General features: G+C 40.6%; 1 protein-coding gene across 1 annotated transcript in view; it reads right to left on the reverse strand.

Moving 5' to 3' along the window:
• LOC117531405 (disintegrin and metalloproteinase domain-containing protein 12-like) overlaps nt 1-27,765 on the reverse strand; it is a 258,211-nt gene that overhangs the window by 53,507 nt on the left and 176,939 nt on the right. Inside the window, exons 6-10 of the mRNA XM_034194499.1 lie at nt 27,047-27,245; nt 12,751-12,816; nt 10,589-10,660; nt 10,021-10,190; nt 6,615-6,699 (exon numbers count right to left, since the gene is read on the reverse strand). Coding sequence (XP_034050390.1) covers nt 6,615-6,699; nt 10,021-10,190; nt 10,589-10,660; nt 12,751-12,816; nt 27,047-27,245 — 592 coding nt within the window. The remainder of the gene's footprint in view (nt 1-6,614; nt 6,700-10,020; nt 10,191-10,588; nt 10,661-12,750; nt 12,817-27,046; nt 27,246-27,765) is intronic.

Genomic DNA, 27,765 nt, shown 5'->3' on the forward strand with positions numbered 1-27,765 from the left:
ATTTTCATTAAATTTACACTTCATCATCATGTTAAGTTACTTCAAGCTAGTTGAAAGTGTTTCTGCTCAGAGCGTTTTGGCAACAAACAAACAGTTTTTTTTTTTCTGTTTCACTATCTTGCTTAGTGTAGCATTATGAGAAGTTAGTAATAGTAATTAGTATTGATGTAGCCACATATTTTGATATTTTTAAATGCAATGTTAGAAGAAACCATGAATAAAATTGTATTTCACAACTTGGCATTTTTACAACTGTGGTTTTGAAGTGACATGTACACTGAGATCTACATTTCCAAAACCAAGGTCACTGCTGCTTGTTTCATATCCATTCAGAGGAAGCGACACTGCAAGTACGTAAACATACTTTTAAAGAGTCAAACTAATTTAGCTTGTACGTATTGTGTTTTCCAAAGTATAAGTCACATCTTCTTTCTGTATGTGGAACTCAGTTTGTAACAGTACTGGAAACACTGTTTAATTTTTAAAATCTGTTTTTTTTTGGGGGGGGGGGGGGGGGGGGTGTTGTTGATTGTCCTACTTTATATGTGCTACTGACATTTATTCTTTCATTACTGGAGCTTAGTTTGCTTTGTGCTTTTGATTCCTGGGAAAGCCCTATGTAGATAGTTTTTATTATTATTAGTATGACTCGCAGGACCTACCAACCTAGTATAAAAATGCAATTTATACTCTGGAAAATACAAATAATATAGTTTTCACAAATAATTCTGACTTCCAAACAACAATAACAGGTCCGCTGGTGTCTAAAAATAGAAATCCCGTGGCTGTGACTGGTCCTGTGATGGATCGACTGGAAATCCACTTTCTGTTCTTTCATGAAGACACAGTTTAATGCTGAAACCTTTGATGGTACTTCAGACAATTCAATGTTTTGCAGTTGTGAATCTCACGTCATCTGGCGGTCCGTGACTTATGCAAGAGGTTCGTTTCAGCAGAGTTCCGGTTTAGAGCACAGTGTAAATAAACGTTGCGAAGTATGGAAAACAAGACAACATCGGGGCACGGCAGAAGTCCATCACAGCTGCTACACGTCCTCTAGATAACTTTCTCAACATGGGAGAACGTGTCATCATCGTCATTGTCCGTGAAGTCGCTGGATCAATGCTATCCACGTCCTCGCTAGGCATGCGCTGTCAGACGCTGGAACTCAGCTGGTGCCACGGTGCATTCTGGGAAGCACAGGGGGCCACCAGGGGGATTATGGGAAAAGTTAAACTATTGAATGAGTCAAACTGAAGAAGAAACTTCATTACTTTATCTGACCTTTGTGCTCACCAGTTGTCAAAGATGTTCACTTTTAACAAACTTTATTTCTCTGTGAGACCACCTCACTCAGCAACTCACAAAATAGGATTTTTATTTATTTATTTATTTATGGTGCTTGTGTGGAACAATTTTCACACCTATTTCCTCCTCTTGACTCAGACAGCTGGATGAGCTGTTGGTGAACAAAGTCAGAACTGTTAGATTTTGACCTTAGAACAGCAGGGAAAAAAGTTCAACCAGAAAATTCAGACCACCGCTGAAATGATACAAATTATTTAAGCTGTAAAGAAAAAACAGGTGAACTGAGAACTCTCAGTTCACTCATAAAATGACACAAAACCTTTGAAAGCAAGAGGAGTCACTCTGCTGGTATTTTTTTTTTGTTTTCCAGTGATGCTACAGGAAGCCTGTGTTTATATATCTGATCTGGTTTTGATCAAACCTGGCAGGTAATGCAGAATGTACTCGTGCTAATACAGAATATAGATATGTAATAGCCCATAAAATTTTTTCTCTGTCTTACCTTCTCTATGTCTTCTACCCCGCCCCCAATCTTCACCACAACAGAGTCATACAAAGGACACAACATCATCCTGGATAATATGCATCCCCAGCACGATCTTTTCACACTACTGCTCTCAGGCAAACATTATAGGAGTGTGAAATCCCGGACAACTCGACTGTTGAACAGTTTTTACCCACAAGCAATCAGGCCTGTGATCAACTCTCCCACCCAGCTCCCTCTCACCCTCTTACACATGGAGTGAAGTACATGGATCCTTGTACACTTCCTCAACAGTTTGATTTTGAAAATCCTCTGACATTATTCTACATTACACTGCTGCATCGTTGTTGTGGTTGTTAGTAACATAATAATAATAGCTAGTGCAGTGCCCGTAGGAAGTATGTATTCCTGTATAGAAAAGTGGGAGCTTTGTTGGCAATATTTGTCGAAGCTGGTGCATGAGAACATTCCACCTTGTGATAATAAAGCAAGAAGCGTCTGTCTGTGCGTCTGTGTGTCTCATACCTGTCAGACTGTTTGTGCATTATTTATTTCTTTATTTTTTTCCATCTCTCCCCATGAACGCGTTAAGAGATAGGCATCTGTTTAAGGCACAGAGTGACTCATCTTTGTTGACGATCTTTGTGAAGCTGGCGGGTGAGAACGTTGTCTTGTGCCAATAATGATGACTTCAAAATAAATGTTTTGAAAATTAATCCCCCAAATTTTCATAATAAAGGATGACATTTCTTGCTTTATAGATAATTACGATTTTATGGTACTTTTATTGCTTGTATTATTTTCATCTGATTTCTATTTTTATTGTTGTGGGAGATGTGCAGGCAAGACTTTCAAGATACAGTTAAACTTTTTTCTGTGTATATGACAATAAACTTCTATTCTGTATTTTTGAAATGTGGATGTGGCATCTCTGTGCTCGCTGGACATTTTTGATGCCGTGTTTTTTTAAACAACAGCAAAAGTCCTATGGGCATTATTTATTTTTCAAATCATGACTTTGATTTTAAAACAATCCTTTAACACAAAAAGTAGAGAACACGGCTCTGTGGGATAAGGAGGTAGCCCACCAATATGTAGACCTGTGTTCAATTCCCGGTCATGCTACCCGTTTGCATCCTTGGACAACACACTTCTTCAGCATCGCCTCAGTCCAACCAGCTGTAAATGGGTACCAGCCTTGGCCTGGGAAGTATCTGTCTTGTTGTCTGTGGAGGGGGTTGTCAGCTCACGAGTGGGCCTCACGATCTACATAGGATTTACTTCTTTAAGAGAACCCATTGATGACAGAGCACCAAAGCTGTCTGATCCAGGGTCCAGCTGACTTGCCTCAAGAGGCAGAGCAGATATTACTGACAAGCCCCGAAGAAAGCTGCCGTCTCTGTTATGTTTTACATTCATGGCTGGTAGATGAGGAATCCAAATGTTATAGAACTAACTGGCTGGAAAAACAACAACGACCCCCAATGGGGAGTCGGCTAATGAATACAAATGTACTCTGAAAATGAAGGGAGATGACTGAGGCAACAAGACTGTACTTCCTCCCAGAAGAAGAGTATCGCTTGTAGACTTATCCTTTATGTCAGTGATCTGATGTACGTCTTGCGCACTATATCATAACAACCATGTCCTCATTTTACCATCTGGGAGGACAAGAGCGAGGAATCATCTGGGGAGTCCGTGTAAACCTTTCCGGCAGCCAGCCAGGTCCCACGACACACAGCTACTCAGACAGTGACAGTAAAAAATAATTCTAAACTTCTGTAACGACTGATCATTTATGACATGTTCCTGTATTTTCGCTCAAACGTTACGATTCTGTGCTGTACGTGCAGCTTGTCCCTTAAACCTCTGCGATTTGTTGCACCACATCAGAACAGTTTCCACTTGTGTATTCAATATTTTGTGATTTATCAGCACAAAATAAAGGATGTACATACTAAAGTAACCTTTTTGGTATTCCAAGAAACAGACACTCTAATGATGTTAATATAAGTTAAATGTCAGTCCTTACACAGGAAACTCAAGGGAGGGGAAATACGAGAGCATTCTACCAGACAGAAGGGAGGTGCAAAACAAGACAAAGAGCAGAAAACACAAAAAGATTAAATAAGAATGTCTGGTTTTTGGAAGGCTGTAGTTCCTGGCATTTCAAAATGGACTAAATTTACAGATGTTTGCAATGTTTTCTTGTCTATTAATTCTGACACAATAATAAGCTTAATCAGCCAGCAGAGGAGAGGGAGTTTATGTGGTCGTCCCTTTCTGTCTAACTGTACAAACACAATAAATCAGAGAGTGAGATATTTTGGAAAAGGACTCGTGGTGAGAGAGTCCACATGTGAGGGAAGGTCTGGTTCTATTTTTTTTTTTTAGACAGATCTGAATCTCATTCATAATGTATATGAAAGGTTTTCTGGGCCTGATAGCATAAAGACTGTACATCTCACAGGGAATCTCAGAGTTCTGCATGCTTTATGACATCAGAAAGACCAATCAACCCAAATAGTTTGAGTATTAAGTAGAATAGGTCTTCATCGCCCCTCATTACCTCAAGCTAGCAGCACAGAAATACTGTCTGTGAGTCCATGCAAAACTCTGTACTCCATATAACCTCCAATCGATTTGAGACATGTTTACCAAATACGCAACAAGGACGCATCCCTTGAAGGTCAAGATCAGGTTTGATAATGAGTGACCTTTGTCAAATATTGAAGATCACAGAGCCAAAACTACTACAGTATGCATGTATGATGATTCCTGTACTCCCACTAACTTTCCAAGAATCTCAGACAGGTTAATCAAATTTGCAACAAAACATGCATCAATTCAAGGTCTTGGCAAACTTCAATGATGACTGACCCAGACATAATTTTGAAAGTTATAGGGCCCAAAATATAAACTTTACTCCCCAAAACTTTTCAAAGAAATAACACAAGTTTACTGAATTGGGAGCGAGGATACATCTCTAAGTCAAGTTCGATGGTGAATGGCCTTCTCCTAGTTCTGAAGGTCACAAAACCAAAATTATGTTAGTGTACAATGAACACTGGCCTTGTTATAAATTTCCAGGGATTTCATTTGCAGCAGCGATGCATCCTTTGAAGATCTAGGTCAAGTTCTACTCCAGCACTGTAGCCTTCATGCCCTTTTCACTCAAACGTCCACAACTTTCCCACACCTTTTCCAAACCAGTGAAATTCTGATGAACAAATAAATTGTTCATGGTTACCTACTTTCTCAAAATGTAGTGTCCCCAAATAAAAACCTCGAAAGTAGTCTCCACAGTGAATATTACAATGTAGTTTGAAGTTGCTTTATTACATCATTATTACTATTACATGGCCTTATGAAAATATTGCCCACACACATTTCTGTGACAGTAGAGACAAAGCCTTCAGGCCAATATAGCATTTTTAGTATTTGGCTGGGAAACCTCCTGGGAACATGAGGAGCTGTACATATTTCTCCATGTGGAGCTGGAGTTGCATCAGAAAGGGCATTTGGCACAAAACTTGTGCTAAATCCTAATATGGATATCTACTGGCTCTGCTTCGGCCACTCCGAGTAAACGGGAGCAACCACAAGTTAAAAAAACTAATAATTTACAGACTTTTTATTATCTGGCTATTATTTAGCTTTTAAATTAAGAAAATCTGCTCTATTTCTGTATCACAAAAGAACTGTTGATCCTGCTTTGAAACTGTTTAAATTGCATGTTTCAACAGATTTAAACCAGATACCTTATGTTTCCAGTCTTCAATTTGGGTTTTACTTTACCACTCTGTGTTGTATTTTGTCTCTTACTGCCCACATGATGGGCACTACGTTTCTTCCTATGGCTGTTAACTTAAGATGTTACTACAACTGGTTGAAATATAGCAATGAATGTACTGCCAGTTGACAAGGCAGACAAATACATGCGAGTTCACTCATTCATTCATTCATTTCCAATATGCGCTTATTCCACTTAAGAATCACAGGGGGTTGGAGTCTAGCCCAGTGGTCACTGGGCAAGAAGCAGGGTACAATGTGGACAGGCCGCCAGGCCATCGCCAGGCCACATATAAACAGACAAAAACAATCACACGTTCACTCACAACTACAGTCAAAGTTCGAAGCGATCCCAAGACTTTGCTGGGAGGCAACAGTGCTAACCGCTAATCCACCATGCTATCCCAATGTGTGTTCCATTACAGCTTTTTGAAATGTTTGATAATTTATCTAGCATCCACTAACCATCCAGCAGGTGGCAGCCATGTCTATGGGATATGACATAGACAAAACAAAGTTGCTTTAATGTGGTGCATTAAATTTCAGCAGGTGCAATTGGGTTTGTTGAGATTATATGCTCTTTTAATATGGTGAGGTAGAAGAAGATATAATTTTTTAGTTATTATCTACACAAGCTGGCTGACATGGTCTTGTATATTTTTGCTCACAGGTAATACAGACTTTCTGACTCATTACTTTTGGATTTTTGGCTGTTTGGCAAAACAAGCAATTTGAAAACTTCTGATATGAACGATACTCTGAAATTACTTTTAAAAAAATAGATTTATTCAATTTGATAGCTTCAGCTATTCATATCAGTTAGGAGCTCCTCCTCTTTGGTATGCTCCAATGAAATCACCTGCTGAACTGATCAGCTGGACCAAACATATGCACCTTCGCTGCTTTTTAAACCACATACGCGCCTGTCCGTCCCTCTTGTATAGACTAAATAATCAACAGACGAATCAATAAAATGAAAACAATTACGACGGTTGCATGTACAAATTAAGTAGCACCAGTGTTTACATACCATGACGATCCCTCCAGATTGGTCTGCAGTGCACATACTCATGATGGGTGCCATACCAATTGTGGTGCCCTGAAAGTACACCCCGCTGAAGGGGGGCAAAACCAAGTTAGTCACATCATGACACACAGCGCACAGTGACAAGTCAGTATCACAGAGAGAAAAAAGTAACTGGCTGTTCATCCTGGAAAACGGATCATATCTGGGCTCCAGTCTCCTATGTGCCTTCTGCCAAACTGTAACTGAATTTCACATCTTTTGAAGAAAATTCCTCTCTGTGCTGCTCTGCGATAAAGCAGTCAGTAAAGGTTTGGTTGGGCCCCAGAAGATTTTCAGATTTCAAAGTGGGCATTCTACAGTTTTGGAACAGCTGGTGCATGTGATTGGTTTAACAGCTTGCGTTATTGATTTTTCCTGGATTACAGTAATGTGCTGTGTGTTGAATCGATCATGTGAAGCACTTTGAAATGCATTATCCTGAAAGTGCTGTACAAATAAAGTTATTCATTCATTCATTTTTTTCCTGCTGCTTATCCAGGTCTGCGATGAGGTTGTGGTGGTACCAGACAAAACAGCTCATCTTACACTTCCCTATACTCAGCCAACTCTTCTAACTTTTCCTGGGGGATCCAGAGTAGATTCCAAGCTAAATGGGAGATATAATCCCTCCAGTGTGTCTCCTTCCAGTTGGGCATGCCTGAAAGTCTTCTCAATTGCAAACGTCACAGGTGGCTCCTTTTGATGTGAAGATGCAGCGGCTGATATTATTATTATATTTTTATGTAAAAATAACATCTGATTTATGAAATATTGAAGAGGTGTAAGTGTAAACTTTGTTTAAATATCATATTTTTGAGAGTGTAAATCACACCTAGGGCTTATTTTAGTAATCGAGTATTCTATTGATTATTCTGGCAATTAATCGAGTAATCGGATAAAAAATACTTTTGCATTTTTAAACATCATCAATAGTCCAGGGCTGTCCCTACTAAACAATGGCACAATGTCGCAGCGCCAAAGTCTTGACATTTTGCTGAAATGGCGATGGGTTGTGGTTTTCTGTTTTGTTTTTAACCATTTTTAAGTTTTTTTTCTTTTTTAAAGGTTGGTGGACTGGGTCGCAGTGTGATTTTTTTTTTAATCCCTCTTTCTGTGCGATTCAACAGATGCATTTCAGCTGGAGGTTGGACATGCAAGGCTCGAAGTCAGTTTTTTAAATTATTTTATTTAAGTTACAGTGTTTGTAAAGCATTGTGTGTTGCCCAAAAAAGCAAAAATTAAAAAACGAAACACTCAGTGTGAGTCTGAGCAAAACACAGAACAAAGAGTGGACTTCTGCTGAGAGGATCTTCTTTCAGAAACTGTCAGTGTGGCCGGGGACGGAGCTGTGACTCGCCCGGTGTGAGCGGAGTGCTGAGCCCCTCACACTGAGCAGAGAGAGACAGCAGCCGACCGCCGGGTGAATAGTCACTCCCCACGTAGAGCGGACAGTGTACTTTTTAAAAAACAGACAAACACACTGCTTCGCTTTAAATGTGCAGTCAGTCTATTTCAGATGATCAATGTGGACCATCTTTCTCTTATTTTTACTCTGTGTGTTGTGTTGGAAAGCTGTAGCCTTTCGAGCTAAATTCATTAGCGGTTACACGGCATATGCGCATGCTCTAGTCTTCTTCTGCTTTTTTCTGGGGATGTTACAGCACCACAGACAGGTCTGGCATATGTACTACAATGTTAAACGAAACAGAATTTTTCTCAAACATTTTTTGTAATCCAATTATTCATGTTACTCATTTCAGCCCTAATCGCACCTGTTAAAAATGCCTCTTGAATAAGAAAAAAGCCATATGTAACTCACACTGCACCTTTAATTCTAGATTATTAATTTGGGATTTTTTTATGCATTATGCATTTATTGTTTTATTTTTGGAGTTTATTTTGTTTATTAATTTGATTCCTGAGTAAGGGAATGAAGATGAGTGAGCGAGTGAATTTGATTCCTCTGAATGTCCTATATAATATAGTTACTGTAATTATTAATATTTATATGTCACGGATATGAACGAGCAAAGTTCTTCAGTATCTCACCATGTCATTTAGGTCCTTCAGACTTTTTCAGTAAATACTTTTGGGGAGCATTAGCATGGCTAAAACCTTTCAGCTTCTAGGGTGGGCATTGCCCCTGGCCCCCACAACTACAGCCCTGTTGATGCCCCGCCATTTTAAACATTTTTCTTTATTTGTCTCTCACATGCCTGGAAGGGTCTCACCATCTAACCATGTTATTTAGGTCCTTCAGCCTTTTTTGTTCAGTAATTGGTTCTGCGGAGCATTAGCATGGCTAAAACCCTTCAGCTTCTGGGGGCTTCATCCTCCAGAACCCCCAACTAAACACTTTCTTTATTTACCTCCCAAATGCCTGGAAGCTCCTCACCATCTAAGAATGTAATTTAGGTCCTTCAGCCTTTTTTTCAGTAATTGGTTCTGGGGAGCATTAGCATGGCTAAAACCCTTCAGCTTCTGCGGGCTTTGTCCTCCAGAACCCCCAACTAAACACTTTTCTTTATTTGCCTCCCACATGCCTGGAAGCTCCTCACAATCTGACCATGTCATTTAGGTCCTTCAGATTTTTTTTTTCAGTAAATGCATCTGGAGCGCATTAGCATGAATAAAACCCTTCAGCTTCTGTGGAGCTTTGACCCCAGAACCCCCAACTACGGCCATGTTGACGCCCCACCATTATAAACATTTTTCTTTATTTGCCGCTCACATGCCTAGAAGGTTCTCACCATCTAACCATGTAATTCAGGTCCTTCATCCTTTTTTCAGTAATTGGTTCTTGGGAGCATTAGCATGGCTAAACACCCTTCAGCTTCTGAGGGTTTCATCCTGCAGAACCCCCAATTAAACTCTTTTCTTTATTTGCCTCTCACATGCTTAGAAGCTCCCCACAATCTGACCATGTCATTTAGGTCCTTTAGACTTTTTTTCAGCAAATGCTTCTGGGGAGCATTAGCATGGCTAAAACTCTTCAGCTTCTCGTGAGATCTCCACTATTGTCGACCCAGGAAGTCTTCAACATTTGACATTTCCTATTTGGGTCTCCCTGTATCACGGCGCTTCACTTGTACCATTCTTCTTTTCATTATTATTATGAATGAAAAAAGGCATGATTTTTCAATATATAAGCTGAACCTAAATAAGTTGCAGGGCCTCCCAAACTAATAATAATAATAAAAAAACCTCTACTTATACTCTGGAAAATATGGCAACTAAAACCCCAAGACAAAACGGCAAACTGGAACGTGCTCTCATTTTGCAATAATTCTGTAATTACAAATCATATCAAAACAATTTCCATCAGAAATTACATCTTTTTTGAAACACAGTGATGGTTGAGCTCCTCTACCTGATAAGCTGGGCGTTATCGTGAGGCTTCTGAGGCAGCAGCTTGACTTTCCTCCAGTCTAAGAACTCGTGCAGCGTGGTGAAAGGGTCCTGGGTGACGGGGCACTTGTCAACATCACTCCACACCTCCAGTCCCACCAGGGCTACACGGATATTCAGAGCCCTGTAGAACTGCAAGAGACAAAAAGAGGGAGGAACAGAGATACAGATGCTGTGTGAGGTTTGAGGGTAGGGGTAATGATCTGCCGTTATGCTCTTTCTAACATTTTGATTACTCTTTTCACTGAACTTTACCTATTAAAACGCAAATATCAAAGTAACTGCTTAGAAGGTGATGGGCTCTGAACAAATTCTTAAATGTTAACAAAACGTATGGCTTCCGATATTATTCAGCCATTTTTTTTTTACAGGAGCCTTTTCACACCTTTGTCATTTAAGTTATGGAATCAATCATCCATTCATTAGCCAATCTGCTTCTAATTGCAGGTCAGTTCATTCTCATCAGGCGTGATGTGACCACCAATAAATCACATTCCACCACCACAGTCCTGGCTTGATTTGATTGTTACCTTGTCCACGTAGTTGGCGATCTCAGCCAGCCGCTGCTTGACCTTCTCTATGTCCTTGCCTTGCTTCTGAAACTGAGCGACCAAACAGTGGAAATGTTTATTATCATCAAAGACACAGAGTCGCGCCCTCATTTTATTGGCTGGAGAAATTTCTTCACAGGCTGTCGGTGATAAAAATCGCTGTCTGCCGCCTTTGCTATCATGAAACAGCTCCTCCGTGGAGCTTCATCAGAGGTATAACCTCGTTCACCTTGTCTTATATCCCACATTTATTCCCACCGTGTGCCTCGCTGGGAATGTCTAAAGCATATGACACTGACCTACATATCTCACGCCAGTGAGAAATACTTTTTTCTCTTGGAGACATTAAGATTTTAGACAATGCAGAGTGCACACAAGGGGAAGAAGTCTCATCTGTGAGTCAAGCAGTCAAATGCAAAATGCAAATTGGATAGAAAGCAAAAAATGATGCCGATGCATCAAAGATGACAATGAGGCAGTATTGGGGCCATCTACTAAGTCCCTCAGGGCAAAGCAGGAAAGTGATCAAAGTTGTCCTGAAATTACTCAATTTCGAGGTTTGGGGAGAACCGCTTACACCAGGGCAACATAGTGCATTTGACTAATGACAGGTTGTCTAATAGTACAGTAAATGTTAACCACAATAAATTCCACCCATGGATGACACTACTCATTAAAGTCATCCACAACTAGTGTGACCACATATGCTCAGTCAAGCATCCACTGTCCATGTAACAACTCACAGCCTAACCAGCAGTTTGCCACAAACTAACAGTTTGCCACAAACTGACTTTGAGACAAAAGAAAGGTTACTTAGGGAGAAGCAGATGAGGTGTATGACAGTATTTTCATTGAGGGAAAGTCAAGGACAACACTTTGGCCATGTGGTAGATTTCCGAGAACCCCAGCACATGGCCAATGCCAAGTGACGCCTATACCTCATCTTGCTGTAACAGATACATGGCTACCTTTGAGATATACTGGATGTACTATTGGTCTACTTGGACGGTCATCAAGGGCAGTTTCCACAGGCAGTGGACGCAGCAATGCATGGCAACAGCACATAGATATAGAAATCTGGTAACTTTCTAAAACATTTTCATAACCGAAATAAGAAGTTCCTGCAACCTTTCCTCTTAGTGGAGCAGATAAGTATGTTTTTTGGCCAGAATTGTTCACTTGGTGATACAAGCATCAGATTTGGCATGAATGTTCTTCAGAAATCAGTGTTTGAGAATAAAGTGCTGGCCACTTGAAAATCCAATATGGCGGCCAGGTAGGGGTCAATGAAGAATTACACAGGGGTCAAAATAAAAAAAAAAATGCTCCAATCATATTCAAAAGTATGGCACATTATTTGTCTGATCATAAATATTACAAAAAGGTATAGTTTGGACTATCTATGACTGAATTTTATGGAGTTATGGGGTAAAAACAGAAAAAATGGTGACAAACAGTTTCAGTTTGTACAGGGGTCAAAAGTCAAAGTTGCTACAATTTTTGTAAAATGTGATGCAAATTATTGGTTGAGTTAATATGGTTTTTAAAAGGAATAGTTTGCACCATGTGTCATGCTCAGCTGTCACCTTACAGGGTAACATATGTCACATGCCATAGAATCCAATGGATGTTGATATTGTTTGACATTTACTTTGCATTCTAAGCATTCAACACAATCAAAACTATTCAATTTATTAATCCTATTAGTTCAACCAATAATTTGTAACACCTTTTACCAAAATTGGGGGAACTTTAACTTTTGACTCCTGTAGATACTCAAATTGACCTTTTTCACCATTCTTGCTGTTTTTACCCCATAACTTCAGAACATTCAGTCATAGACAGTCCAAACTATACCTTTTTGGAATCTTTGTGACCAGACACATAATGTGGTATAGCTTTCAATATGATTGGAGCCTTTTTAAATTTCGACCCCTGTGCAATTCTTCATTGGCCCCTACCTGGCCGCCATATTGGATTTTCAAGTGGCCAGCATTTTTTTTTCTCAAACACTGATTTCTGAAGAACATTCATGCCAAATCTGATGTTTGTATCACCAACTGAAGGAATGTTTCAGTTATCTGCTGCACTAGCTAGGATAATGTGGCACAAGGTGAAGAGAGAAAAACCATCCTAGTTACCTCTCTGTTGTCAGCAATGATGATCAGCTCCACATACTTTGTTGTAGACTGGGCATGGCGTTTATGCTGCAAGGGGAAAGGATGTGAGTCAGGAATGGATAGGTGAGAAAAAAAAAAAACAGAAAAGGTGGTAGAAAGCATTATTAAAAAACAGAGCCGAAAATTAGGGTGGGAACAAGGTGTGGATATGAGAAAGAGAGACAGAGACACTGTGAAGTTTTTACACTGGAACTGCACACAACATAAGAGGCGGCAAAAACGAAGATTAGCGATAAAGCATGTGACCCAACAAGAGCTGCCAAGGTCACGTCCAATATACCTCTACCCTGTCGGGTGATATGATCAGAGTGTCAGTTCACAAAAGGCAGTTGTGGCTTCAATAACCGTAACTCTGACAACCGAAAAGATAACTGTGATAATGCAAAACTAATAAACCACTAATATATTTAGCTGAAGCTATCGATAACTGCTAACTGGTAATGTTTAAGAAAAGAAGGGCCTTTATTTTCACTGCACATAAAACAAAATTTGCCTTCTGCATCGAACCCCAGATCTTCTTGCTGTGAGGCAAGAGTGCCAACCACTGAGCCACTGTGTTTATTATTATTATTAATTATTATTATTATATGAATTTAGCTTGGTGTGGGTTTTTTTGGTTCCAAAATAGAAAGGACCAGGTGGATAGCGATCCCAGGAACCTTCTCGCTGTGAGGAAACCGTGCTGCCCAGTTCCAGGACTGTTTTTTTTTCTTAACAACATTTCCCATTGATTAGCATGTTTTACTTTGGCACCACAACACAGTTCAGCACTGATAAGTATTTAACATGTATTTAACATGCCAAGCACTGGGCTGTGTGGAAATATGCGTCAATATTACATGCCACATGCGGGCTGAGTTTGCCAGAGTCCGGAGATGAAGTTGGTTTGGATTCCAGCTAAACTGGGATGGATGCGGCTCCCGGCCGTGGAGCAGACGCTGTGCGTTTGGGCGAGCTAAGCTCCGTTTCACCTGCACGCACAATTTCACTCTTCTACACGCACATTCTCAGATGTCACACTGTCCTGCTGGATAAGTGTTCTGACTTCACACCACGGCCACTCTTTCAGCCTGAGCCTCTTTATCCTTCTGCAGCCTGGATCCGCTCTGAGCTTATCTGCCTCCTCCACAGATAAGCCGGGATGGGCAAAGTGTGTTCTGAATGCACAGGACAGCGATGACTGAGTCACTAGGAGGTCACTGTAAAGAAACTTGGGTGTACTAAATTCTATCAACTCACACAGAAATACTAAGATGAGTCAAAAAGCTGTAGCCAATACTGTCTCCAACAGGGGGTCATGTGACCGCAGCTTCAGTAGGGTGGCTCAAAAATCCATTTTCCACAAGACCTGTTTGAATCTTACGAAGAAGCATCTGGATCATGATGTTCCTGCTCGTAGCACGATGAGGTACTTTTTTCTTCTTCAACATTTTCTCAACATATTTTCAGCACAAATTGACTGGATTTTTAGTCTTACTACGTTGCACAATTTATTATGTCTTCTTGTTGTTGAGATGCCAGCAGTGAATTGTGGATCTTCTTTTCTCCCCAACCTTCTTTTTCCAGTTCACATTCAAAACAGCATAGCTTTCTTTTGTTTCCTGTGCTGAGGAGGTTGGTTCCCAACCCTGATTCTCTGGACCAGCTAATTGGCACATTTTCCATCTCTCTCCTCTGCCACAAGCTGATTGTCTCATTCAGGTGTGCTCAAACGAACAAGAGTTAACAGACACCTGAATTAACTAATCAGCTTGTGGCAGAGGAGAGAGATGGAAAATGTGCCAATTAGCTGGTCCAGAGAATCAGGGTTGGGAGCCACTCTCAGCCATCAGATGAATGAGGCTTTTTTTTTTTTTACACTCTGTATATTTATATCTCAATCAATCTGCCCAACTCACAAACTGATCCACTTATTTTGATGAAGTGTATCAGTCAAGCACAGCCAACAACAGACAATCAACAAATGCAATTTTTTGACAATCTGAAGAAGTATCTAAATCTGTTGCGTTAAATTGACAGACAGGGGTAATGAAATTGCATAGTAAGGTTCACTATGCTCAGGTACTAGGTTTTGTTGGAGATTATATGTGGACAAAGTCAAATTTATGGGCATTTATCTTGGATTGTCAAATGACATTTTTATAATTGGCACCATTGGATTTATTGGACCTGAAAATGTGTGTTTCGCCACTGAAATCACAATCCTAACTAATCTCGAAGCCAAGGTATTGAAAAAGTCCCATTTTAAAGTGTATTTATTGTTTTTTTTTATTTATTTATTTTTTTTTTACAAATGTAAGATAGCTGCCGTGATAGTTTCTGGGAAAATGGGAAAATTATACAACCAACATACACTCACCAGGCACTTTATTAGATATATCTTGATAATACCGGGTTAGATCCCCTTTTTGCCTTCAGAGCTGCCTTAATTCATCATGGCAAAAATTCAACAAGGTGTTGGAAACAGTCCTCAGAGATGTAGAGATGTTGCTCCGTATTGTCAGGATAACATCATGCAGTTGTCCATTCAGCTAGTCTGCTCATTCTCTTCTGACATCCTCTGACATTTTCATCCACACAACTGCCGCTCACTGGATATCTTCTCTTTCTTGAACCATTCTCTGTGAACCCTAGAGATGGTTGTACTTGAAAATCCAAGTTTCTGTAATACTCGCACCAGCCCATCTGGCACTAACAACCATGCCACGTTCAATGTCACTTAAGTCTCATTTCGTATCCATTCTGATACTCGGTTTGAATTTCAGCAAGTCATCGTCACCATGTCTAGATGCTTAAATGTATTGAGTTGCTGCCATGTGATTGGCTGATTAACTATTTGCGTTAACAAGCGATTGAACAGGTGTACCTAATAAAATGGCCGGTGAGTGCATATCATCTTAATAATCGCCAAAGAAGTCAAGTGAAATGACAAACTAAACCAGAAGAGTTTTAATTCCCAAAGCAAAATCCAAAGACCATGTAGCTGAGGTACAGACTCCGGGGGCTTTTCTAATTTCCCTACCATCTGTCTGTTTATGTTTGCACTCGAACTGCAAATTAAGCTTTAAACAACAGCATATTTAATTAAAGAAAAAATAGTTGCACAGGTCTTGTGGCTGTCGCCCTCTACAATAACTGCTACATGGAGCTTCCAAATCTGAAGCTCTACCTGCAACATATCACAAACACTGAACTGCCAGAACCACGATAGAAATGAGCCTTTCTGAGGTGTTGCATTAAATAAGTTCTGTTAAATATAGAATATTGCCACACTTGATATAAATTTTTATTGAGGAACTGCAGTGTTCTTAGCCATTCTTCTCTCTCATGCATGAACTAAAATTTCCACACTCACTTGCTAATGCTCGTATGTGTTGCCATGGTTATAACAGTGAGGCATAAACTGACATTTCCCAGGATCAGCATTAGGATTACACAGGTTTTTAAATGATAGTTTATGCTGTGACTGGACTCGACAAAAGGTCCTCTAAAAGGTCTTGTCGTGTTTACCTCCCATCTCACTGGGGTGGAACTGCTGCTTTCACATCTGCACAAATGAACCACCCTAGAATACATTTAAACCAAGCTGAGCAGCTCCACATAGCTTCCTCTCAAACAAAGTTTTCACAAATTGTTCATGGGTCACAGCCTTTGTCAGAATTGTGCCAACAATCATTTGAAAATTGCTTTCGGCAGTATCATTACTCAGGTAGTGCTACATTTTTATTTTTGTTTTTAAATTGCAATCCCTTCTATATCTCAAGACGTATTTGGACTTTTTTCATCAGGCAGGGTCAACGCCTGGTTAAAGGTTAAAGCCCAGTAACTTGACAACAAGCAGAATATAAAGAAAAGTGTATGGAACCTAAAAATTTAAATGAAGCAAACTGCTACAACAGTATGCATGAGGAGTTTTTAAGCCCACATATATCACGGAGCAGTGAATGCTGACGAACAGAGATTTTTGGGTTTCGTCAGAGTTCGTAAAACGTTACAAAACAGTCTGCAAACAGTTTTTAGGGCCACAAACAGTATTTCATGTCGCAAATAAATTTTGAACATATTCAACATTTTGTAGCAAATTTAAAGTTTGTAAAACAGTTTTAAACAGTTGTAAATGCTTGTAATGACTGCTGCTATAGTTCTTTTTGGTTTGCAACCACTGTGTGAGCTGAACAGTGTACCTTTTCTTCTTCCTTTCTTCCTTGTGTTTCCTTCTCTTCTTTTCTTCTTCTCTCTTTCTTCTCTTCTTCAAGGGCCGCCCTTCTTCTTTTCTTCATGAGATACTAGCCATAGTGTCATGAGGTCCTTGGACAGAAATGTTTGGTGATGCCAATAACTTTGTTGGAGAACGAAGGTCTAAGTCTTTAGGGTCTTGGTGTTTCCTGTCTTACTGTACTGTTGTGAGACTTGGACACTAGCCAGTGACCGCATGTCCTTCATACCTGGTCTCTTTGGAGGCTCCTTGGGTACTGTTTGAATGACATGACAAACAAACCTGGGGGGTACTTGAGGAGACTCAAATCGAAAGTTTCCCTTGGATTTTGAGGGAACATTTTGGCCATGTGGCCCTTTTTTTTCTGGTGCCTCAGTGGTGAGGACCCCAGTGGCCGTCAGACTCCAAGAGGAAACCGCATTTCACCTGGTTGCAGAAGAAAGATGGCTACTTTCATGAAGTAGAGATAGACGGCTTTTTTGCTTGGGTGGTTGCCACCCAGAACCCTGGGAAGTTTTGCAGTGTGGTGGACATGACTATGGGCTATACCAGGGCATGCTCTTTCACTCAACCCAACCTATTTGCACGAGTAACCGGTCTCAAAGCCGTTTTTTCTGACTGCACAAAGCAGTGATTTAGAAAAATAGGTCCTTATATTCATGTATTTCATGATACAAAAATAAACCAATGGGAAAGATGCTGTTTGTGTACTTTTGTAAACCCAGTCTTCAATCCATGTTTACTGTGGATAACTTTAGAAGCAACTCCTCCCCTGTTCTGCTCAGTATTTATTTCACCTCATATGTAATAAAACATTCAAAATATCTTTCAGTTGAGCTCAGGTTTTTCATGATGAGCTACATTTCCACTGGGTAAAAAGGTAAATGTTGTTCTTGTCAGTTGGACAGCATATCTCTTCAGAGTTCTCCATCTGACTCTCATCATCCGGAGGCACTCTGCCAGCACACCTCTTTATCTTCAAGCCCTCAAGCAGAGCAGCTTATCAAAGCCCTGGCAGTACATCTCAGTACCCCTTGGAACCTGCTCGGGCACCCATCCTTTTTGGTGTCCCCAAGGCAAGTAACTTTATTTTACCCCATTCAGCTCACGATAAGCTCATCGCCATCTCCAGTTGTGTCAAATTCAGAAAACATTATTTGTTATCTTTTTCATTTTTTTTAAACAAATATAAGATGATTATGCTTCCTTTCCCAATATATACTATGTTCACTGCTGGCATCTCTTACTCTGTTGGCAGAGGTGGAGGCATTATTAAAATTAATGAAAGGAGACAATGTGAAGAGATAAAACATATTACAAGACATAAAACATTTCTCATATGCCGGAGAATTAAACCACATTGTTCACATGCACATAAATCACCAAAATGAGCCAGTCTGCTCCTTTTGTCATCTTGCTTCTCTCTATTCATGCCATGTGGGTACTTTTCTGCACAGTGCTGTTGTCAGGGTGTGTTAACTGCAACCCTCTGCATACTGTGTTAACACACCCTGCAGCCCTCTGCACACTAAATACAATATCTGGTCTGTAATCCAGCTCTATAATCATCAACAAGAATCAAAAATGTGCTATAAATTAAACACCAGAGAAACTCTGCGACTATGAGTGAACAAGAAAAGCACTCAGACAGCAAATACCTCCACTATTGCTGAGGAATCCTTGTACTCTGCATAAGAATTAGCACTGTTTTAATTTACAGAACTCACCCACATGGGGTGTGCAGCCAATATACACTCTGAGTGCCGGTCCCAAGCCTGGATAAATGAGGAGGCTCGCATCAGGAAGGGATATCTGGCGTAAAACAAGCCAAGCTAATCCAACCATGCAGACTAAGAATTGAATTTCCATACTGGATCGATCAAGGCCTGCCACTGGTGCTATTGCCCAACAGGGTGCTGGTGGAAATTGGACTACTGCTGGGTGAAGAAGAAAAAAGGAGAATGTGTCCACAGACAGTGGGAGAAGAGGAAAATTAGAAGGATGGAAATGAGAGTCAGGACTTTGAATGTTGGCAGTATTGATTGGTAAAGTTAGGGAGCTGGCTGACATGATGGAGAGGAGAAAGGTAGATATATTGTGTGTGTAAGACACCAAGTGGAAGGGAAGTAAGAGCAGGAGCATAGTCAGTGGGTTCAAGTTGTTGTATCATGGTGAGGATAGCAAGAGAAATAGTGTTGGGGTCATTATAAAGGAAAAGCATATTAACAGTGTGTTGGAGGTTAAGCGAGTGTCTGACAGGGTGATGAGTGTAAAGTTGGAAATTGAAGGGGTGATGATGAATATCATCAGTGCATATGCCCCACAGGTAGGTTGCAAGATGAAGGAGAAAGAATATTTCTGGAGTAAGTTAGATGAGGTGGTGGAGAGTGTGCCCAAGCTTGAAAGAGTGGTGGTAGGAGTGGACTTTAGTGGGCATTTTGTTGAACAGAACAGAGGTGATGAGGAAGTAATGAACAGATATGGTATCAAGGACAGGAATGTTGAAGGGCAGATAGTAGTTGATTTTGTAAAAAGGATGGAAATGGCTGTGGTGAATACCTACTTTAGGAAAAGGGAGGAGCACAGGGTAACATATAACAGTGGAGGAAGGTGCACACAGGTGGACTACATTCTTTGTAGGAGATCCAAGCTAAAAGAAATTGGAGACTGTAAGGTGGTGGCAGGAGAGAGTGTAGTTAGACAGCATAGGATGGTGGTTTGTAGGATGACTTTAGCAGTAAAGAAGAAGAAGAGCGTGAGAGCTCAACAAAGGATTAGATGGTGGAAACTGAAGGAGGAAGACTGTTTTGTGTGTGTGCGTGTGCGCGCGCACACGCGCAGAGCTGAACATGTTACGATTCTCTATGGGAGTGACGAGAATGGACAGGATTAGGAATAAACATATCAGAGGGACAGCTCAGGTGGGACGATTTGGAGACAAAGTCAGAAAGGTGAGACTGAGATGGTTTGGACATGTGCAGAGAAGGGACCCAGGGTATATAGGGAGAAGGATGCTGAGGATGGAGCCATTAGGCAGGAGGAGAAGAGGGAGGCCAAAGAGGAGGTTTATGGATGTGCTGAGGGAGGACATGCAGGTGGTTAGTGTGACAGAGGAAGATACAGAGGACAGGCTGAGATGGAAACAATGGAACTGCTGTGGCGACCCCTAACTGGAGCAGTCAAAATAATAATAAGAAGAGGAAGACTGCTGTAATTTACAACTCCCTGGAATGTACTGGTAGACATTCTGCCACTGTGTATCAAATAAATGTGCGCACGCGCTTGCGATAAAGTTCAAACTGCAAAACAACAAAAATGTCTTTGAAAAATGAAGGAGACTATGACTTATTTGTGCTTGACCGGGCAAATATCATTAAAATATTTTTGCTCAAACCTTTACTTCAGGTAAATCTCAGTGTTGACATCAGCTGATTGAAATTTTAATGAGGCAGCTGCAGGAAAAAACCCAGCTCATATACCATGTTTGGAAAAACAAAAATCAAAAAAACATGCTTATTTAGGGTCTTCTCCTTTCTCTGTCCCTGACCAAGGTCTCTACATCCGGAGTTGGTTCCCAGGCACCAGACTGTGGCTGCTTACTGCTCCTAAGTGGTTGGATTGTGTCTAACCGTAATTAGGATGGGTTAAATGCAGAGGACAAATTTCGTATTACATATATATATATATATATATATATATATATATATATATATATATATACACAAGGGTAGGCTGAAAAGTTCTAAGGCTGACTATGATGCAGTTGTCGAACTGAACAAATTCAGGGTTATTTTTCTACATAGTCTCCCTGTAACTCCACACACTTCTTCCAGCGGTGATTGAGTGCTTCGATTCCCTTGGCATTGAAGCTTTCATCTTGAGAGTCAAAATAGTCCTCAACGGCAGCCATCACCTCATCATTGCTCCGATAGTGCTTCCCAGCCAAGTTTTTTTTCAGGTTTGGGAACAGATGAAAGTCCGAGGGTGCCAAGTCAGGAGAGTATGGTGGGTGATCTCCCAGTTCGAATCCACACTTGTGGATAGTGGCCATGGCCACTGTTGACTTGTGAGCTGGGGCATTGTCTTGATGGAACAGCACCCCTTTAGTCAGCTTTCCTGGTTGCTTCTTTTTGATAGCCTCGCATAACTGTCTCAGTAGGTTAGAATAGTACTGTCCATTTATGGTTTGTCCCTTTTCAAGACAGTCCACGAACACAATGCCCTTGGCATCCCAGAAAACTGAAACCATGACCTTCTTCGAAACGACCTTGGCCTTCTTTGGAGGTGGTGACCTTGGGTGTTTCCACTGCATTGATTGTTTTTTTGTCTCTGGTTCAAAGTGGTGAACCCAACACTCATCCTGGGTAAGAAAACGTTCCATGTAATTGGCTGGATCCTCTTCAAATTGCGCCAAGTTTGCCTTCGACATGACTAGCCTGGTGCGTTTCTGATCAGGCGTCAGAAGACGTGGCACCCACCGAGCTGACACCTTTGACATTCCAAGTTCTTCATGCAGAATGTGTTCGATTCTCTCACGGGATATTCCCACAGCATCTGCTAGCTGATTAATCGTTGATCGTCTGTCGTCCATCACCATTTCATGAACAAGGTCAATGTTTTTCTGGGCTGTAATGTGGCTGTTGCAGGCCGCCCAGACCTTGGGTCGTCTTCAAGGCTCTCTCTGCCCCTCTTAAATTCAGCTGCCCACTTCTGCACTGTAGATATGGAGGGAGCTTCATCCCCTAATGTAGCAACCATATCCACATGAATGTCCTTGGGCTTTAAGCCCTTCTTATGCAGGTACTTAATCACACCGCGATGCCAGATTTTGTCCATTTTTGCAGTTTCCCTCTACCACGAACTTTCAAACTTGGCTATGAACCACAAACTACCTCACAACCTGGAAGAAAATAACACAGTTAGTCATCAGAAGAGTTAAACTTAATGCATGCTAAGTTTTATTGAAATGGCATTTCTCCTTCTTGGTGAGCCTTAGAACTTTTCAGCCTACCCTCGTACATACATATACAATGACAATAAAGGCTCCTCCTCTTCTTCTTTTTCATCCTATGATCTTTTGTTCTATAAGTCAGGATTTTTACAACAAAACCACTTCTAACATTGTGGACTCTAAAATACTCCATTGTAAAATTGACAATACTCTGAACAATGTTCATAACCTTTGGCTGATTGATTTTCAAACTGTCTATACATAACGACGTACGAGGTTTACCCATCCAATGAACTTTGCCACATGTAGCATTATGCTCTCTCTGTGCACGTGTGTGCGTCCTCTTTAAGATTATGATTTACACATGAAAATTTCAGTTATTCCTGGGGTGGGATGCTCAGCCACGAGGTGCCTTCTTATAATAAAAGACAGACAAAATCATCAAAGAATCCAGACCAAGATCATGGTAGACATCAAAATGCTGAGTTCTTCATCTTGATAAGAGTGACCGATCTAACAGGTTTCAAGGAGATCTGTGGAAAATATTTCCAGAACATTCTCCAAATGTTGAGAAATACCACATTTCATGTAAAAAAAATAAAATAAAAGAGGAAAAATTACCCAGCATCCACATCTGGATCCTGTCAGTGTGAAGAAATAAATTTTGAAAAATCCCACATCTCAGTATGTAAAAGAAAGTTAAAAAAAAAAACCCATCAAGAGTCCACATCTGGATCCCAAATAACAATGACACCTCATGTATTCCTTATATTGGCAAGACTGATCGTTCCAAAACGTTTGATGGCTGTCGACTTTAAAGTTTTATGAAAAAAAAAATTATTACAACAAATTCACATCTGGCAACCGATCATCAAAATGTGATTATTTCTTCCTCTTCCAGAGTTTCTGTTCCACCAAGTTTCATGATTATTGACACATTTTTTTGGAGTAACTCTTCTCTCTCTCTCACACACACACACACACACACACACACACACACACACACACACACACACACACACACACACACACACACACACACACACACACACACACACACACACACACACACACACACACACACAGACCTCATACCCTGCTTGCTGACCATAATTAAAGTTAATAACAACAGTCTTTCTCGATGGAGTACCTTCAAGTCGACCACACTGACTCGTATGAATACTTATGTGATTTGAGAGTTTGAACTCGAGGTTTAGCCAAAGACATAAAACGATGATTAAACAATACAAATAAAACTACTTTTATGAATTCTCCTGCTTATCTCCGACTGAGTCATCAAACATTTGTTTCATGTTGTCCACCGTATCTCCGTGTCTGTTTTAGTGCTGACCTTATCGATCAGCCATGTTCGTGCACTCCTGCCGTTTCTCACCAGTCAGACAGAGGTTGTTTTCAACTTATCGACAGTGATCATCTGTAAAGGCCCTCCCCTCAGAGGACAGAGTTGCTCTGGGATGATGAGTCCTTATGATTTATCATAACGGAACAAGAGGCTGAGTGCAGGATGTTGGACGGGATGCGATTTCTGCAAAGCAACCTGTTTAAATCTGGTCCTGAAAATGACAACTTCGCCTTCAGAGTAAATGTCACTGAATAGGCGATGCACTTTCTGGAGCCATGTACAGTATCATCCACTTCATCATTAAGGGATATGCCAGAACAGATGGAAGGAAATGTGCCAATAATTGAACAATACATCAGGTCACTTACCAATATCTGCAAATGCCAACGATCCCTATAGAGAGGGTTCAGATGAGCAATACTTTAAAGCTGCCCAGTGGGTGTCCAAACCCAGGCTACCATAAGTAAAGTGAAAAAGTGGCCAGAGAACGTTTGGATTTGGTTTGTGGTTCATAATGCATTTTCTGTCATTGCGCAGTGTCATTAGAATGGTAACTCAAAGCATTTCCAGGATATGTGGCACAAAATAAAGTTAAGTTCTTCACTTGGTGTTCAAGACTTGGTCTGTCCCTTCTCGCTCCTGATGCAGGCCTCACTAGCTACATTTACAAGAAGAGATACAATCAGAATGGAATCTCGTTGGAATGGAATCATTCCAGCCAATTAATTCATGAATTCCATTTACATTACCATCATCAAACCTACACGATAGATACACATATTTATTGGCAATGCTTAATGGAACTGCCTGCTCAAACAGCAGCAGATAAGATTGTTTGAACAAGAGAAAGAATGTAACAGAATCACACCATCTCATCTTTCACTCTTTACTTCCACCCCTTCCTCTACCTCAGCACACTTTCATCAATTTGAGCCTGCAGCAGGGTCTGGTGGTTTACATTATGGCTGCACAATATTGGAAAAAAATTGATATTGCAAATTTTTTTGCCCATAGGTGAAATATACTGCAGTATACTGTGCATCCAGAAAGTATTTGCAGCGCTTCACTTTTTCCACATTTTATGTTACAGTTTTATTCCAAAATGGATGAAATTTATTTTTTCCTAAAAATTCTACACACAGTACCCCATAATGACAATGAGAAAAAGTTTGAATTTTTTGCAAATTTATTAAAACTAAAAAGCAACAACAACTAAGAAATTACTGTGTTTTATCTTTTTACTGTGCTTTTCTTGCTTTTAATTTGTGTTGTGAATTATGTGAAGCGCCTTGGGGCGACTTTGTCGTGAGTTGGCGCTATATAAATTAATAAATTGAAATTGAAATCACATGTACATAAGTATCCGCAGCCTTTGCCATGAAGCTCAAAATTGAGCTCATGTGCATCGTGTTACCACTGATCATCTTTGAGATGTTTCTACAACTTAATTGGAGTCCACCTGGGGTAAATACAGGTTGGACAAGATTTGGAAAGGCACACATCTGTCTACATATAAGGTCTCACAGTTGACAGTGCATGTCAGAGCACAAACCAAGCATGAAATCAAAGGAATTGTCTGCAGACCTCCGAGGATTGTCTCGAAGCACAAATATGTGGAATGGTACAGAAAGATTCCTGCTGCTTTGAAGGTCCCAATGAGCACAGTGGCCTCCATCAACTGTAAATGGAAGAAGTTTGAATCCACCAGGACTCTTCCTAGAGCAGGACGCCTGTATAAATTGAGCAATCAGGGAGAAGGGCTTTAGTCAGGGAGGTGAGCAAGAACCTAATTGTTGCTCTGTCAGCATTCCTCTTTGGAGAGAGGAGTACCTTCCAGAAGGACAACCATCTCTGCAACAATCCACCAATGAGGTCTGTATGGTAGAGTGGTCAGACAGAAGCCACTCCTTAGTAAAAGGCACGTGGACTGAAGCACACTCTCAGACCATGACAAACAAAATTCTTTGGTCTGATGAGACAAAGACTGAATACTAGGTGTCATGTTTGGAGGAAACCAGGCACCATCCCTACAGTGAAGCATGGTGGTGGCAGCATCATGCTGTGGGGATGTTTTTCAGCATCAGGAACTGGGAGACTAGTCAGGATTGAGGGAAAGATAAATGCAGCAATGTACAGAGACATCCTGGATGAAAACCTGCTCCAGAGCGCTCTTGACCTAAAATTGGGGCGACGGTTCATCTTTCAGCAGCACAATGACCCTAAACACACAGCCAAGATATCAAAGGAATGGCTTCAGGACAACTTTGTGAATGTCTTTGAGTGGCCTAGTCAGAGCCCAGACCTGAATCTAATTGAACATCTCTGGAGAAAACTGAAAATGGCTGTGCACCAACACTCCCCATCCAACCTGATGGAGCTTGAGAGGTGCTGGAAAGAGAAATGGGCAAAACTGCCCAAAGACAGGTGCACCAAACTTGTGCCATCATATTCAAGAAGACCTGTGTCTGTAATTTCTGCCAAAGGTGCATCAACAAAGTTTGAACAAAGGGTGTGAATACTTATGTAGACATGATCTTAGTTTTTTAATGAATTTGCGAAAATTAAATAAAAAACCTTTTTCATGTTGTTATTATGGGGCAGTGTGAGTAGAGTTTTGAGAGAAAAATAAATTGACTCCATGAGGTTTGATCTTTACTGTTTGATCTCGATTCTTTGATCCTGATTTTACCTTGGATCTCTGATCTGACCAGAATGGCATTTTAACACGTATTTTGCCAGTGTTTTTCTGAGTGTGTTCAGTCGTGAATCCCCATTGAAAATACATTAACTTCCGGGAACTTCGTGAATATTTTGCCTGGTTAGGAGGCATCATGTCGCTGTCCATGAAGGGACGTTCGCGTTTAGTGGGCAGCATTGGGAGTGCGAACTCTAGTAGTCGTATATAACCTCTTTATTGGTCCCTCTGGCAGGGAATCTCAGAACGAGGCTCATCTTCCCCACAACCAGTGATGTCACTCGCCTGACATGCATAAATGGCGGCAGCCGGTCGATGTCAAAGCCTCTCAGACCACAACTAAAACAAGGTTTTCTCTAGATGTTTTATGGTCTTTAGTGTTTCTTCAACTATCAAAAAACCACACTTTTTGTGTTTATTCATGCTATAAATAATCCGTGAGCATTTCTGTTCCACTTTAAAGGTCTGGATCAAAGATGAGTAACCAGGATCAAAGATACCAATCAGGATCAAAGAAATAAAGATTAAAGAGTGAAGATCAAAGCTCATCAATTAAAGGCACAGTATGTCCCTTGAACAGATGTTACTTACTTACTTAACCAAAGTCCTACATCTCCATTAAATGTCACTGAAATTCATTCCTGTCTTTTTGAAATAACCTGCTGAATGATAAATTTAAAACAGACAAAAACAATCAAAATATATTCTCCTTGACAGAGGTAACAATTGGGTATTTTGTGCAGTGGTTACTGCACACACCAGAATTTGGGGTTAAAAAGACAATTCCAGGGACTTTTACCTTTGAAACCAAAATAAGTAGGGTCCTTACTGTTGGGTTATGTCACGTACTATAGCCTAAGTTTGTTACAACTGTGCATGTTTAGAAAAAATATTGCACTCACAAACATTTTATTAAATGTTTTAAATGTTTAAATGTCTGTGTTTTATGAAAACCTACAGCTAAAAGTGGGATACTGGAAGCAGTGGCATGGCCTGCAAGCAATTTAAAGTATTGTGCAATTGACCTCTTACCCTTGCACTGAATGTCCTGAATGCACTGGTGTCCGCTTCGTTTGTGCTGCGTTCAGTGGCATAAGAAAAGTTGATATTATGGCCACACGTGCCTGGAACAAAACTGAGGTGGTCAACTGTGTAGATCCAGTGAGTCCCATCACTGTGATCAGTAGATGGTTCCAGCATGTAAGATCTGCCTTCAAGAGATATAAAGCCCCTGCAGAGAAGAAGTGCATGAAAACAGCTATCAAAGGACTAAGAAAGTGCTGAGTTTTGGATCTATTTTTAAATCTTAATAAAGTTACACATTTCCAAAACCCATCTTCTTCTACTGCAAAGCAAAGACTACAGATATGATTGATAGTGGTGCTCCAAATATTCATGTGACATTGTAATATAACCACAAAAAAAGCATGACTGATCATGAGGTTGAGGTCACATGGTGAAATAATGGTGTTCATCACATGGACTCTTCATGCGGATGTGAATAAATCTTCAGCTGATGTGGCTCCTGTTTCCGCTTTGTGCTTTTCTTACTACCTCTTGATTTAAACTGACAACTCGGTGCACTGAACCTGGCTAAATTACATGATTCTCACAAACCTTGCACAACCGCATGAACTCATCTGAATCCCCCCCCCCCCCCCAAAAGACACTCATGTTGCCAAGCCAAACCAAAAGGAATTTATTCCTGTGAGCAGGCCAAACATTGTGGAGTTCTTGTCGAGAATGTTCTG

Source organism: Thalassophryne amazonica, chromosome 18 (genome assembly GCF_902500255.1).
Source record: "Thalassophryne amazonica chromosome 18, fThaAma1.1, whole genome shotgun sequence".
NCBI classification, from domain to species: Eukaryota; Metazoa; Chordata; class Actinopteri; order Batrachoidiformes; family Batrachoididae; genus Thalassophryne; species Thalassophryne amazonica.